The 16,342-nt window shown below is 46.9% G+C and overlaps 1 protein-coding gene across 1 annotated transcript; it reads left to right on the top strand.

The window, feature by feature from the left end:
• Positions 1-10,078: 10,078 nt before the first annotated feature.
• On the top strand, positions 10,079-13,451 carry LOC137331226 (ribosomal protein eL22-like 1). The gene is made up of 4 exons (XM_067994864.1): positions 10,079-10,142; positions 10,747-10,848; positions 12,077-12,198; positions 13,183-13,451. Exons 1-4 carry the CDS (start codon positions 10,134-10,136, stop codon positions 13,325-13,327), a joined length of 378 nt encoding a protein of 125 aa, XP_067850965.1. The 5' UTR covers positions 10,079-10,133; the 3' UTR covers positions 13,328-13,451.
• Positions 13,452-16,342: the final 2,891 nt, after the last annotated feature.

Below are 16,342 nucleotides of genomic sequence, written 5' to 3'. Positions count from 1 at the left end.
ATACAGATACATAAATAACAAGAAAAATCAGGATAGGAATTAGGGCCACTAAGGGATGCATAAGATAAACTCACAGGTAATGACAGTGAAATGGCAGAAATATTGAATAGTTACTTTGCTTCAGTATTTACCAGGGAAACTAACAAGGTGGGTGTGACATTTGAAGAGATCAAAAAAGATATAAAAACATTAAACATGATACAAAAATTGGCCGTGCGGTAATGCATCAGGGGAGGGCAAATAAGGCAAGGGAGTACACAATAAATGGGAGGATACTGAGAGGTGCAGAGGGACCGTGGAGTGCATGTCCACAGATCCCTGAAGGTAGCAGGACAGGTAGATAACGTGGTTAAAAAGGCATACGGGATACTTTTCTTTATTAGCCAAGGCATAGAATATGAGAGCAGGGAGGTAATGCTGGAACTGTAAAAAATCATTGGTTAGGCAACAGCTTGAGTACTGCGTACAGTTCTGGTCACCATATTGCAGGAAAGATGTGATTGCACTGGAGAGGATACAGATGAGATTTACGAGGATGTTGCCAGTGCTGGAAAATTTTAGCTATGAGAAAAGATTGGATAGGCTGGGGTTATTTTCTGTGGAACAAAGGAGGCTGAGGGGAGATTTAATTGAGGTATAAAAAATTATGAAGGGCCTAGATGGAGTGGATAGGGAGGACCTATTTCCCATAGCAGAGGGTCAGTGACCAGGGGGCATTGATTTAAAGTCATTGGTAGAGGGGAGCTAAGGAGAATTTTTTTCACCCAGAGGATGGTGGGGGTCTGGAACTCACTGCCTGAAAGGGTGGTGGAGGCAGAAACCCTCAACTCATTTAGAAAGTACTTGGATGTGCACTTGAAGTGCCGTAACCTACAGGGCTATGGACCAAGTGCTGGAAAGTGGGATTAAGCTGGATAGCTCTTTTTTGGCTGGCACGGACACGATGGGCCAAATGGCCTCCTGTGCCATAACTTTCTATGATTTTATAGGGGAGAGATAATTGATAAACTAACCAAACTTAGAGAGGATAAAACCCTGGTCTGCGTGGATTGCATCCGTGCATATTAAAATAAATTAAGGAAGCGATAGCAGAGGCACTATTACATATATAAAAATTCACTAGAAAAGGTAATAGTGCCAGAGGACTGGCAGACAGCTAATGATACTCTTTTATTTAAAAAGGGAGATAGTACAGGTCCAGGGAAATATAGATAAGTTAGCTTAACATCGGTGGTAGGAAAGATAATGGAATCCTTACTCAAAAGATGTAATCGAAAGACATCCAGAAAATGAAAATAAAATAAAGTCAGCATAAATGTCAAAAGGGAAAGTCATGCTTGACCAACTTTATTGAATTCTTTGAAGAAGTAACAGAAAGAGTAGACAAGGGTAATGTAGTAGATGTAATATATTTGGATTTTCAAAAGACCTTCAATAAGATACCGCATTGTAGACTCATGACGTGCAGTCGGGACAGGGAGCAGAATGGATAGCAAGCTGGCTACAAAACAGAAAACAGAGTAGGGGTTAAGGGAAGCTACTCAGACTAGCAAAAGGTGGGAAGTGGTGTTCCACAAGGATCGGTGCTGGGACCACTGTTGTTCATCATTTACATAAACGATTTGGATTCGGGAATCGGAAGTACAATTTCAAAATTTGTGGACAACACCAATTTGGGAGGTATAGTTAATACAAATACATAGAAACATAGAAAATAGCAGCAGGAGTAGGCCATTCGGCACTTCGAGCCTGCTCTGCCATTCAATATGATCATGGCTGATCCTCTATCTCAATACCATATTCCCGCTCTCTCCCCATACCCCTTGATGCCTTCTGTGTCTAGAAATCTATCTATCTCCTTCTTAAATATATTCAGTGACTTGGCCTCCACAGCCTTCTGTGGTAGAGAATTCCACAGGTTCACCACCCTCTGAGTGAAGAAATTTCTCCTCATCTCAGTCCTAAATGTCCTACCCCGTATCCTGAGACTGTGACCCCTCGTTTTGGACCCCCCCAGCCAGGGGAAAAATCCTCCCTGCATCCAGTCTGTCTAGCCCTGTCAGAATTTTATATGTTTCAATGAGATCCTCTCTCATTCTTCTAAATTCGAGTGAACACAGGCCGAGTCGTCCCAATCTCTCCTCGTACGACAGTCCTGCCATCCCAGGAATCAGTCTGGTGAACCTTCGCTGCACTCCCTCTATGGCAAGTATATCCTTTCTTAGGTAAGGAGACCAAAACTGCACACAATACTCCAGGTGTGGCCTCACCAAGACCCTGTATAACTGCAGTAAGACATCCTTGCTCCTGTACTCAAATCCTCTTGCAATGAAGGCCAACATACCATTTGCCTTCCTAACTGCTTGCTGCACCTGCATGTTTGCTTTCAGTGACTGGTATACAAGCACTCCCATCAAAATGCAAGGATATTAATAAACTTGCAGAATGGGCAAATGAATTTCAAAATAAGTGTGAGGTGCCGCATTTTGGTAGGAAGAATAAAGAGGCCACATATTGCTTGGATAATAAGAGTCTAAATGGGGTGGAGGAGCAGAGGGATCTGGGGATACAGACACACAAATCACTGAAAGTAGCGACACAGGTTATTAAGGCCATAAAAAACAGACAAACCAAGCACGGGTTCTTTTTTTAGAGGGATAGAATGAAAAGTAGAGAAGTTATGTTAAACTTGTATAGAACCTTGGTTAGACCACACTTGGAATACTGTGCACAGTTCTGGTCTCCATATTATAGAAAGGATATAGAGGCATTGGAGAAGGTGCAAAAAAGACTCACACAACTGAGAGGATATCCTTATCGGGAAAGGCTGAACAAGCTGGGGCTCTTTTCTCCAGAAAAGAGAAGTCTGAGGGGTGACCTGATAGAGGTCTTTAGGATGATGATACTGTTTGACAGGGTAGACATAGAGAAAATGTTTCTACTTGTGGGGGAGACCAAAACTAGAGATCACAAATATAAAATAGTCGCTAATAAATCCAATAGGGAATTCAGGAGAAACTTCTTTACCCAAATAGTGGTTAGAATGTGGAACTCGCTACCACGAGGAATAGTTGAGGCGAATAGCATTGATGCATTTAAGGGGAAGCTAAATAAGCACATGAGGAAGAAAGGAATATAAGGGTTTGCTGATAGGGTGAGATGAAGTAGGGTGTTGCCTCCAGACCCAACTACTCCAACGCTCTCCTGACTGACCTCCCATCTTCCACCCTCCATAAACTTGAGCTCATCCAAACGCTGCTGCCCGTATCCTAACTCGGCACCAAGTCCCGTTCAACCCTTTCCCCAGTGCTCGCTGACCTACATTTGGCTCCCGGACCGGCAACGCCTCAATTTTAAATTTCTCATCCTTGTGTTCAAATCCCTCCATGGCCTCGCCCCCTCCCTATCTCTGTAACCTCCTCCAGCCCTACAACCCTCCGAGATCTCTGCGCTCCTCCAATTCTGGCCTCTCGCCTAGCACCGATTTTAATCGTTCCACCATTGGCGGCCGTGCCTTCAGCTGCCTGGGCCCTAAGCTCTGGAATTCCCTCCCTAAACCCCTCCGCTTCTCTACCTCTCTCTCCTCCTTTAAGACCCTCCTTAAAACCTACTTCTTTGACCAAGCTTTTGGTCACATGTCCTATTATCTCTTTATAAGGCTCAATGTCAAATTTTGTTTGACGGTCGCTCCTGTGAAATGACTTGGGACGTTTTACTACTTTAAAGGCGCTATAAAAAGCAACTTGTTATCGTCGTTGTAGTTCAAGTGGCTGTTCTTACCTCATTAAAGTGTGATTACCTGTAATTAAGTCTTTTCAGCCACCTACAGTCACTCCCGCAACACCCCGGGGCCTCAGACAGCTGCGATTGCAGTTTGTAAACAAGTGACAAAGATGAAAGCAAAAATACTGCAGATTTGGAAATCTGAAATATAAACAGAAAATGCTGGAAACACTTAGCAGGTCAGGCAGCATCTGTGGAGAGAGAATCAGAGTTTAGGTCGATAACCTTTCATCAGAAGTAGGAGATGCTGACGACGAATAACTTTTGAACAAATACAGAGCCAGGGAAAAGGGGGGAAGTAGGCAAAAGCTGGGAGAGTGGACTCGGCCCGTTTAACTCGCCGTCGTACAGGCACCTTCCGTCCGCCTCTTACACGGTCGCAGGGCTTTAATCTCCAACCCAAGTTGCTGATGATGAGCTGTGAAAAGATCAGTATGGACAGAGCCTTGAAACTTGATTTTCGGACATCTCCCTTTTGGATCTTTGCTGCGGTGTGAGTAACGGCATTGGGGCATTTAGACAGAGCGGAGAGACAGAGGATGAAGATTCCCTCTTTGCTTTTTAAAAACATTTAGTTTACACCAGCCACCACGTATAGTGGGCAACTTGTGTTGACAACAACGAGCCTGCTATAGGCAGGGGGGAATTGTACCAACAGATACCACGGGTCAGCTATGGAAATTTAACAGGTAGGTTATATTTGGTTATTTGAACATCCACTCATAATTTTGCGATTGCAGGTTTTAGCCAGAAATAGTGGTGGTTTTTGTGGGTCGGGGTCGAGTTTTGAGGGTATAGTGGGGTGAAATTAGTCTTGGTCACAGACTTCGATGGAAAACAAAGTCGGGCGGGGTGTAAAAGGGGCCCCCGATTTGCTACCGGCGGTTTTGTGCTACTGCCTCAGACCAATTTCCCACCCAGTGTTTCTCCTGGAGACTGGGTTCAGCTTTAACTGGCCTTGTATATCAGCAGCTCGTCTTGTCACCAACCTTTGCAGCAATACATGTATCAATATCTCGTATGTCACCCCATGTGAAAATTCCAAGATCTGCATTTATATTGGTGAACAATGTGCTGAAATTGCCACAGTTATATTGGAGGGAGTGTATTGGCAGTTAGTTGTACAGTGAGGGTAGGACTGGGTAAAACCCCTCCAGTGGAAATTTGGGAGGGGGCAAGCTTGGCTGGCCACAGCTGGATAGGTGGGAAAGCTTGTACGCAGCCTGCTGTTGGTCATGTTTCAGCCAGCCATGCTTTAATAAGCAGCATTTATATTGATGCTTGAAAACTGCCTACTTGGCACGAGCTACATATAGTGACAGCAAAAAAGGACTCACTGTGATTGCTATATATCCCCCTTTATAGCTGTATCAGGTTGCAAATACTTGGGCACAGTGGCAACAGCAACAACTTGCATTTATACAGTGCCTTTAACGTAGTGAAACGTCCCAGGGCGCCTCACAGGAGCGATTATCAAACAAAATTTGACACCGAGCCACATAAGGAAATATTAGGACTCGTGACCAAAAGCTTGGTGAAAGAGTGAGGTTTTAAGGAGCGTCTTAAAGGAGGAGAGAGGTAGAGAGACGGAGAAGTTTAGGGAGCGAATACCAGAGCTTAGAGATAAGCAGTTGAAGGCACGGCCGTCAATGGTGGGGCGATTAAAATGGTGGATGAGCAAGAGGCGAGAATTGGAGGAGCGCAGAGATTTCGGAGGGTTGTAGGGCTGGAGGAGGTTACAGAGAAAGGGAGGGGTGAGGCCGTGGAGGGATTTGAACACAAGGATGAGAATCTTAAAATCAAGGCATTGCTGGGCCGGGAGCCAATGTAGGTCAGCGAGCACAGGGGTGAAGGGAGAATGGGACTTGGTGCGAGTCAGGAAAAGGGCAGCAGTGTTTTGGATGAGCTCAAGTTTACGGAGGATGGAATGTTGGAGGCTGGACAGGAGAGCATTGGAATAGTTGAGTCTAGAAGTAACAAAGGCATGGATGAGGGTTTCAGCCTTCTATGATCAAAGGAATACAAGTCAAGTTTGTGCAACCTGTCCTCAGAATTCAACCCTTTTAGCCCTGGTATTCTGGTGAATCTGCACTATCCCCTTCCTAGGCCAGTATGTCCTTACTGAGGTTCAGTACCCAATACTGAATGCAATACTCCAGATAGGGTCTGACCAAGGCTCTGTACAACTTACTTTGCCACTTAACTTAGTGCCATCTGCAAACTTGGATAGACAATGATTTATTACTTCATCCAAGTCATTACTATATAAGGTGAAAAGCTAAGGTCCCAGTACAGATCCTTGGGAAACACCACTTGTCACATCCCGCCAATCATAGAACGTTCCCTTTATCCCTACTCTCTGACTCCTACTTCCCAACCAATTAATGACCCATATCAAAAGGTTACCTCCAATTCCGACATTGGGACAATTTTCTGTATTAAAGGTGCTATATAATGGTTGCTGTTGTCGTTAATAATGAGAATGGGAAATGAGCATAGGGATTTATTGATGAGAATGGAATGTTTAATGATGAAAATGGGGGAATTTAATGATGGGAATAGGAATTTAATGATGAGAATGAGGATTTAATCATAGAATCGTTGGTTACAGCACAGAAAGAGGCCATTCGGCCCATCGAGCCTGTGCCTGCTCTTTGTAAGAGCAATCCAGTTAGTCTCATTCCCCTGCTCTTTCCCCATAGCCCTGCAATTTTTTCTCTTCAAATATTTATCCAATTCCCTTTTGAAAGCCACAATTGAATCTGCTTCCACCGCCCTTTCAGGCAGCGCATTCCAGATCATAACAACTCGCTGTGTAAAAAAGTTTTTCCTCATGTCGCCTTTGGTTCTTTTGCCAATCACCTTAAATCTGTGTCCTCTGGTTCTCGACCCTTCCGCCAATGGGAACAGTTTCTCTTTATTTACTTTATCCAAACCCATCATGATTTTGAACACTTCTATCAAATCTCCTCTCCTTAGAGCAGAGAAGGTTGAGAACAACCCCAGCTTCTCCAGTCTATCCACATAACTGAAGTCCCTCATCTCTGGAACCATTCTAGTAAACCTTTTCTGCACCCTCTCTAAGGCCTTCACATCCTTCCTAAAGTGCGGTGTCCAGAATTGGACACAATACTCCAGTTGTGGCCGAACCAGTGTTTTATAAAGGTTCCACATAACTTCCCTGCTTTTCATAGAATCATAGAAAATTTACGGCATAGAAGGGGGCCATTCGACCCGTCGTGTCTACGTCGGCTGTGAAATGAGCCACCCAGCCGAATCCCACTCTCCCGCATTTGGTCCATAGCCCTGCAGATCATGGCTCTTCAGGTGCACATCCAGGTATTTTTTTAATGAGTTGAGGGTTTCTCTCAGGCAGTAAGTTCTAGACATCTATGCCCCCTGGTTATTGATCCCTCCGCTAAGGGAAATAGGTCATAGAGTCATAGAGTTATACAGCATGGATAGAGGCCCTTCGGCCCATCGTGTCCGCGCCGGCCATCAGCCCTGTCTACTCGAATCCCATATTCCAGCATTTGGTCCGTAGCCTTGTATGCTATGGCATTTCAAGTGCTCATCCAAATGCTTCTTGAATGTTGTGAGGGTTCCTGCCTCCACAACCCTTTCAGATAGTGAGTTCCAGACTCCAACCACCCTCTGGGTGAAAAAGTTCTTTCTCAAATCCCCTCTAAACCTCCCGCCTTTTACCTTGAATCTATGTCCCCTTGTTATAGAACCCTCAACGAAGGGAAAAAGCTCCTTAGTATCCATCCTATCTGTGCCCCTCATAATTTTGTACACCTCAATCATGTCCCCCCTCAGCCTCCTCTGCTCCAAGGAAAACAAACCCAATCTTCCCAGTCTCTCTTCATAGCTGAAGCGCTCCAGCCCTGGTAACATCCTGGTGAATCTCCTCTGCACCCTCTCCAAAGCGATCACATCCTTCCTGTAGTGTGGCGACCAGAACTGCACACAGTACTCCAGCTGTGGCCTAACCAGTGTTTTATACAGCTCCATCATAACCTCCTTGCTCTTATATTCTATGCCTCGGCTAATAAAGGCAAGTATCCCATAAGCCTTCTTTACCACCTTATCTACCTGTTCCGCCGCCTTCAGGGATCTGTGAACTTGCACACCAAGATCCCTCTGACCCTCTGTCTTGCCTAGGGTCTTCCCATTCATTGTGTATTCCCTTGCCTTGTTAGTCCCTCCAAAGTGCATCACCTCGCACTTTTCTGGGTTAAATTCCATTTGCCACTGTTCCGCCCATCTGACCAACCCATCTATATCGTCCTGCAGACTGAGGCTATCCTCCTCGCTATTTACCACCCTACCAATCTTTGTATCATCAGCGAACTTACTGATCATACCTTTTACATTCATATCCAAGTCATTAATGTAGACCACAAACAGCAAGGGACCCAGCACCGATCCCTGTGGTACCCCACTGGCCACAGGCTTCCAGTCACAAAAACAACCTTCGACCATCACCCTCTGCCTTCTGCCACTAAGCCAGTTTTGTATCCAAAGTGCCAATGCACCCTGGATTCCATGGGCTCGTACCTTCTTGACCAGTCTCCTGTGGGAGACTTTATCGAAGGCCTTACTGAAATCCATGTATACCACATCCACTGCGTTACCCTCATCCACACGCCTAGTCACCCCCTCAAAAAATTCAATCAAATTAGTCAGACATGATCTTCCCTTGACAAAGCCATGTTGACTATCCCTGATTAATCCTTGCTTCTCCAAGTGGAGACTAATTTTGTCCTTCAGAATTTTTTCCAATAATTTTCCTACCACTGATGTTAGGCTCACTGGCCTGTAGTTCCCCGGTTTTTCCCTACTCCCCTTCTTGAATAATGGTATTACATTAGCGGTTCTCCAGTCCTCTGGCACATCCCCTGTGGCCAGAGAGGTTCTGAATATATGTGTCAGAGCCCCCGCAATCTCCTCCTTTGCCTCACACAGTAGCCTGGGATACATTTCGTCCGGGCCTGGGGATTTATCCATTTTTAGGCCTGCTAAAACCGCCAATACCTCCTCCCGCTCGATGTTAATATGTTCGAGTATATCACAGTCCCCCTGCCGTATTTCTATGTCTACATCGTCCTTCTCCATAGTGAAAACAGATGCAAAAAATTCATTTAGAACCCCTCCTACATCTGCCGGCTCCACACACAGATTGCCATTTTTGTCCCTAATGGGCCCTATTTTTTCCCTAGTCATCCTCTTACCCTTAATATACTTATAAAACATCTTAGGTCCTTCCTATTCACTCTATCTAGGCCCCTCATAATTTTGTACACCTCAATCAAATCATCCCTCAGCCTCCTCTGTTCCAAGGAAAACAACCCCAGCCTATCCAATCTGTCTTATGTCCTCTATTTATAAAGCCTAGGATCCCGTATGCTTTTTTTAACCGCTTTCTCAACCTGTCCTGTCACTTCAAAGATTTGTGCAGATATATCCCCAGATCTCTCTGTTCCTGCACCCCCTTTAGAATTTTATCATTTAGTTTATGTTGTCTGGCCTCATTCTTCCTGCCAAAATGTATCATTTCGCACTTCTTGGCGTTAAATTTCATCTGCCACGTGTCCGCCCATTCCACCAGCCTGTCTATATCCTCTTGAAGTCTATCGCTATCCTCCTCTTGGGAGAACCTTCACCACACGGACCGCAGCGGTTCAAGGCGGCGGCTCACCACCACCACCACCTTCTCAAGGGGCAATTAGGGATGGGCAATAAATGCCGGCCTCGCCAGCGACGCCCACATCCCGTGAACGAATTTTTTTTTTAAAGCCGCCCTCCTCGCTGTTCACTGCACTTCCAGGTTTTGTGCCATCTGCAAATTTTGAAATTGTGCCCTGTACACCCAAGTCCAGGTCATTAATATATATATATCAAGAAAAGCAGTGGTCCCGGCACCGACCCCTGGGGAACACCACTGTACACCTCCCTCCAGTCCGAAAAAACAATCTTTCATCACTACTCTCTGTTTCATGTCCCTTGGCCAATTCTGTATCCATGCTGCCACTGCCCCCTTTTTATTGCATGGGCTTCAACTTCGATGAAAAGCCTTTTATGCGGCACTTTATCAAACACCTTCTGGAAGTCCATTTACACCACATCAAATTTTAATGATAAGAATGGGATGTTTAATGGTGAAAATGGGGCTTTAAAATCAAAGACGTGGCAGCAGCAGCTTTCCCCCCCCCCCCCCCGTCACGTGACACCGACCCCAGAGCGGCTTCAGGGGGGCGGTGTGCAACGCGCTGACGTCATGACGCCGCGCCTATATAAGCGGCGGCCGGGCGGGAGCGCGTCCTTTCCGCTCCGGGCCGCGAGTGGCGATGGTGTCGGTGAGTGAAGCGGGCGAGAGGCCGGGGATCCATCCGAGTCAGGCCCGAGACTGCGATATGCGAGGAGAGGCCCCCCCCCCCCCCCCCCGCCATCAACCGAGCGCAGGGGCGATCACGGTGGGTGGGTGGGAGGACTCGTGTCTTTTACCCCCTTCGCCCCCGGGGTCGCGCACCCCGTCTCCCGCTCGGCGCGTACCCGAGTGCCGAGGCTCTGCGGCCTATTATAAAAATGTTAATAAAATTCATCATAAGCAACTTCAATTATTAATAGTCCGCTTACAGGTTATAATAACTAATATAATTTATGAATATGTAATTAGAAATAAAATATGCAAATTAGTTATAATTGAATATTCTATCTAAATACAAAGTTAACATTTTCACTGAAGAACTTGTGTAATTGGAAATACAAAATACACAGGTCCTTATATCATTCCTTTTAATTTATAAATTGTGAAGTGTTTTAATATAAATGCTCGCCCTGCCCCCTGGATGTGATGGTTGTGACGTTGGGCTGAACTTGACCGTGACGCAGAGTCGCCGCCGTCCGGTGCTGGATCCTGAGCTGATTCCTTGTGTCTCCTCATTTCCTTCTGCTCCCTAGAAGAAGCCCGTGCTCCTCAAGGGCAAGAAGAAACCCGTCTGGAGATTCGCGCTCAACCTCTCCAACCCGGTGGAAGATGGGATCCTCGACTCTGGCAACTTCGTAAGGGGGATTTAACCTGTTTCCCTTCTCGTTCTTTTTTTCCTCCTCCCTCCCTCCCTCCCCCCCCTCCCCCCCTCCGAGTTGCTGACTTGAGCTCAGTCTGTTCGCGGTGGGAGGGGGCAAGCCTGGGTCTGTGCGCTCGAGTGGGGGGAACCCTGCTTAGGGTCTGTCCGTGGGGTACGTGGCAGTCGCATTCTCCCCCCCCCCGCCGCTGCCCGGGCCTGAAGAGCGAGAGTAGGAACGGGGATGCCTGAGAGGACGGCCAGCTATCCCGGCGCCCATTCAACAAGTGAATGGGGCCGAACGAAATAATGGCTGCACCGTATCGTTACAGCACTGTCCTCGGCCAGAATGGAGACCGTTAGGTAATTCCCTTCCCCCCCCCCCCCCGGGTCAATCTCACCCGCCAGCGACTGGGGTTGACTTTACGCACAGGCTACGTTATGTAACTATCTTCACTCGGTGCAATTTGCTGGAGAAATAATCCTGCTTCAGTCATGTGTCCTATTTTGCTGTAGTTCGTAGAGATTCTTTTTAAATAGACTCTGCGGACTGTTTGCTGTAGTGCGCTGTTTAAATAGACTAATTGCTGTGAGTCCTGCCGCAAGTCCCGCCCCGCCTCCAACTCATTGGCTGACACAGTGGTGTCAGTAGACACACTAACATTATTGGATTTGTTCACCCAGCTGCCTCCCCCTGTTTCAGTCACCGGATAATAACGGCCGATGAGGGCCATTTGGCCCATCGTAATTTAACCACAGAGATATCAAACAGTCCCCCACCCATTGTACCATTCAATTAACAGCACATTTCATTATGTAGCATCTTTAACAGAGCAAAGTGTCCCACGGTGCTTATTAATTAGAATTAATTGGGAACATTAATGTAACTTTTAGCAGTGGCCCGTGCGGCTCCATGTTACGTGCCTAAGCAGCCCACAAAGATAAAATGCGTGGAGCTTTGGCCTCGAGCTAACCTTCAAGAAGGAGGGTGCGTAGAATTTAGACGGGTCTGTCACCAGTTTCTGAGGTGAAGTAAGTAACTAGCAGCTGAGAGTTTCTAGAACTTTCACTAGTGAAGGACCAGAGTTGTCGAGAAGTGAACTAACTGCTTTTTCTCCTCCTTTAACCGTTGCCCTGCTAACTGGTTGTTTGGCTAGGGTTCCCGTCCCTAGTTTGTGCCTAGGGTTTCCTTCCCTAGTGTCCCATGGTTTTGTTTTGCACAACAGGAGCAGTTCCTGCGGGAGAAAGTGAAGGTTGGTGGGAAGACCGGGAATCTGGGCAGTGTCATTCAGATTGAGCGTCTGAAAAACAAGATCACAGTCACCTCGACAAAGCAGTTCTCCAAGAGGTGAGCATTCACTGATTGGCATACATTTCTTGAGGGTTGCAATTGGCCTTAGTGCCTCGGGTGTGTGGGGGAGGGGGTGGAAAGATCGGTCGGTGTGGGGAAATGTCGGAGGGAAAAATCTTTCAGTTGATCATGCACTTGAAGTGCTGAAACCTACAAGGCTACGGACCAAGGGCTGGAAGGTGGGATTAGGCTGGAGAGCTCTTTTTTTCGGCTGGCACAGACACTATGGACTGAATGTCCTCCTCCTTTCTGTGCTGTAAATTTCAACGATTCGCCATCTTCTCCGAGTAGCCAGGGATGGGAAATAAATGCCGGCCTTGCCAGCGTTTTAAAAAAAATATTCACTGTTCGGTTACCTCAGAGAACAAGATCAGGCACATTTGTGATGCTGCTGTGGGTGAATAGCCAGCCAGATCAGGTGAGGTGCCAGAAGGTGGGCGGTAGCTATGGAACTGCTGCCCAGTTGTCTCACTCGAGAGTAGACGAGTTCTTTGGTGTCAGTTCTGATTTTTTTAAAAAGAGCTTTTATCTATTCAGCGCCTTTCACTACCTCAGGACGTCCCAAAGCTTCGCAACCAATGAAGTACTTTCTGCAGCGTAGTCACTGTTGTAATGTAGGAAATGAGGCAGCCGATTTGCGCACAGCAAGATCCCACAAACAATGTGATAATGATCAGATAATCTGTTTTTAGTGATGTTGGTTGAGGAATAAATATTGGCCCAGGACACGGGGGAGAATTCCCCTGCTCTTGTTCCAACACTGCCGTGGGGTCTCTTACATCCACCTGACAGGGCAGACGGGGCCTCCGTTTAAAGTTTCATCCGAAAGACGTCACCTCTGACGGTGCAGCATTCCCTCAGTACTGGCACCGGGAGTGTCCGGTTCGAACCCGCGACCTTCTGACTCAGGCTGCCCGCTGAGCCACGGCTGGTGAAAACTAAGACATGTTTTTAAACCTGGACCTTCTCTTTCCCCCACAGATACCTGAAGTACTTGACCAAAAAGTACCTGAAGAAGAACAATCTGCGGGATTGGCTGCGAGTGGTCGCCTCTGACAAGGAAAGCTATGAACTCCGGTACTTCCAAATCAGCCCGGATGAAGAGGAGTCTGAAAGCGAGGATTGAAGGGGTCGCTGAAGCTGGCGGACAAAGACACTCTTTTGTACAAAGAAAGTGTATGGTTCTCAGAGAGCATCTATATATAAACAGTTAACTAAATTATTAATAAATTGCTGCTCACTGAAAACCACTTCATGGAAACATTGTCCATTTTCCTCCACCAATCGGTAAACTTATCGAACAATGAGGAATTCGGGAGAAACTTCTTTACTCAGAGTGGTGAGAATGTGGAACTCGCTATCATAGAATCTCAGCACAAAAAGGAGGCCATTCGGCCCATCATGCCTGTGCCAGCTCTTTGAAAGAGCTCTCCAATTAGTCCCACTCCCCTGCTCTTTTCCCCCATAGTCCTGTAAATTTTTCCCCTTCAAGTATTTATCCAATTCTCTTTTCAAAGTTATTGTTGAATCTGCTTCCACCGCCCTTTCAGGCAGCGCATTCCAGATTGTAATAACTGGCTGATGATGATTGCACATGTAATACGGCCATGTCGTTCAGAACACATTTCTTACTGCAATGTAAAAGAGCAAACTTGCATTTATATAGTACCTTTCACAATCTCAGGACGTTTCAAAGCTTTACAGCCGATGAAATACTTTTAAAGTGTAGTCACTGTTGTAATGTAGGAAATGTGGCAGCCAATCTTCACACAGCAAGATCCCACAAACAGTAATGTGATAACGACCAGATTTTTTTTTTATTGATTGAGGGATGAGTATTGGCCAGGGCACCGTGGAGAACTCTCCTGTTTGCCTTCAAAATAGTGTCGTCTGATCTTTTACGTCCACCTGAGAGGGCAGGCGAGGCCTCGGTTTAACGTCTCATGCAATAGACAGCACCTCAGACAGTGCAGCACTCCCTCAGTGCTGCACTGGACTGTCGGCCTGAATTATGGGCTGAAGTCCCTGGAGTCTGGTGGATTCTTTTTTTCCCCTTGCTCCCTAGTCCAATGGCACTGAGGGTAATTGTGATCAAAACTGCATCTATAGTGTTCAACAGCAAACTGGGTGGTGCATTTCCCAACTACGCCATTGTTTTGGGGTGAGGGGCAATGTGTGCTTAATGGGGCAGAATTCTGTTGAGACCTGTGAGGGGATGAGTCCCTGTTCAAGTCAAGAATCTCAACTGCAGTCTTGTGTATTGACCATCCGTCCGCAGATCAGGCTGGACCACACCAAGCACTATCGGGACTCGCTCCCTTCTGCCAAAACTGGAGAGCAAAGGTAACGCCCGCCTTCAGTTCCCCATGACCAATCGTCTCGTGAAACCCTCCACCCTCGCTTCCAACAAGTCCGAGGAGCTCAAGGAGTTTGTCACAAAGATACAGACCGTCTGTTAAGCTGTCTCTGCTACATCTCTTCCCACTTCACAGCAAGCCACACCCTCCATGGCCTCCACTGCTCGAGCCCTGAACCCACATCTGTCCAGCTTTTCTTCCATCTCCTATCCTAATGCTCCTTTAATCCCATTCCCACTAAACTGATAACCACCCAATGTCCCTTTGAAGTCACATGCCCACTGTCATTGTAAATGGTTCCCTCTTCTCAGCTTCTGTACCCAACCCCCTACCCCCCCATTCAAAAATTGACCCCTCTGTCCTTGCAAACAACCGTCAACTCCAGCTTCCCATTTCTCTCAAGTCCTTGAACACATTGTAAGGTCCCAAATCTGTGCTCATCTTTCCTGCAACTTTGAATTTCCAATCGGGTTTTCATGGGAGTGTTTGATGGGACAGTGTAGAGGGAGCTTTACTCTGTATCTAACCCTGTGCTGTACCTGCCCTGGGAGTGTTTGATGGGACAGTGTAGAGGGAGCTTTACTCTGTATCTAACCCGTGCTGTACCTGCCCTGGGAGTGTTTGATGGGACAGTGTAGAGGGAGCTTTACTCTGTATCTAACCCTGTGCTGTACCTGCCCTGGGAGTGTTTGATGGGACAGTGTAGAGGGAGCTTTACTCTGTAACCCCGTGCTGTACCTGCCCTGGGAGTGTTTGATGGGACAGTGTAGAGGGAGCTTTACTCTGTATCTAACCTGTGCTGTACCTGCCCTGGGAGTGTTTGATGGGACAGTGTAGAGGGAGCTTTACTCTGTATCTAACCCCGTGCTGTACCTGCCCTGGGAGTGTTTGATGGGACAGTGTAGAGGGAGCTTTACTCTGTATCTAACCCTGTACCTGCCCTGGGAGTGTTTGATGGGACAGTGTAGAGGGAGCTTTACTCTGTATCTAACCTGTGCTGTACCTGCCTTGGGAGTGTTTGATGCTGACAGAGGGTGCCTGAAATGAAATGTAATCCATTCCCTAGCATCTCATCAATCAATAATGAACAAAGTAGACTACTCATGGATCATGTTATGTAACTCTCTTCCAGCCCATGTGCTGATGTGTTGATCAGATGAAGATCACTTCACAGTGTATTTATTGTCTGTTAAACTGCACTTGGTGTCTTGCTGTTTATCAGAATCGCCACCAGAGGGCAGTGCATGACAACACTTGCCAAACATCAGGCGAAACACATGAGCCCAATGGGAATGTTTCTCACGCTGATTAAATGTGCTCTCAGATTCATCAAAAGGGACGGGACCAGCTGCCAGTGGGTCAGGGGTAAAATCCCCACCTCTGAGATAGACAGGCCAGGAAAGTCCCAGATTTGACCGCCAGTCTCTGCTGAGTTAGCTGATCCCAGTCGGGGCAGTGGAGGGTGGGGTGGGGTGGCAGGGAGAGGGCAGGGGTACGACTCGCTTCAGTGTACCTGGGCTGGAAGTGAGAAAATCAGCCAGGATTCCTGCTCCTGATTACTTTCCAGCGAAACTGATTCCTACACTTTCCTTGTGTGTCTGCGTGGGTGTGCATATGTATATGTGACTGTGTGTATATGTGTCTGAGTGTATGTGTGTGGGTGTCTGCAGGTCTGTGTGTATGTCGGCGTGTTTATGTGGGTTTGTGTTTGCGTGGGTGAGTGTATGTGTCTGCGTGGGGGTGTGTGTATGTCTGCATGGGTCTGGGTGTGTATGTGTCTATGT

This window comes from Heptranchias perlo, chromosome 13 (assembly GCF_035084215.1).
Source record: "Heptranchias perlo isolate sHepPer1 chromosome 13, sHepPer1.hap1, whole genome shotgun sequence".
Lineage (NCBI taxonomy): Eukaryota > Metazoa > Chordata > Chondrichthyes > Hexanchiformes > Hexanchidae > Heptranchias > Heptranchias perlo.
The sequence above is the reverse complement of the archived record's forward strand: the minus strand, read 5'-3'. Positions and strand labels throughout refer to the sequence as shown.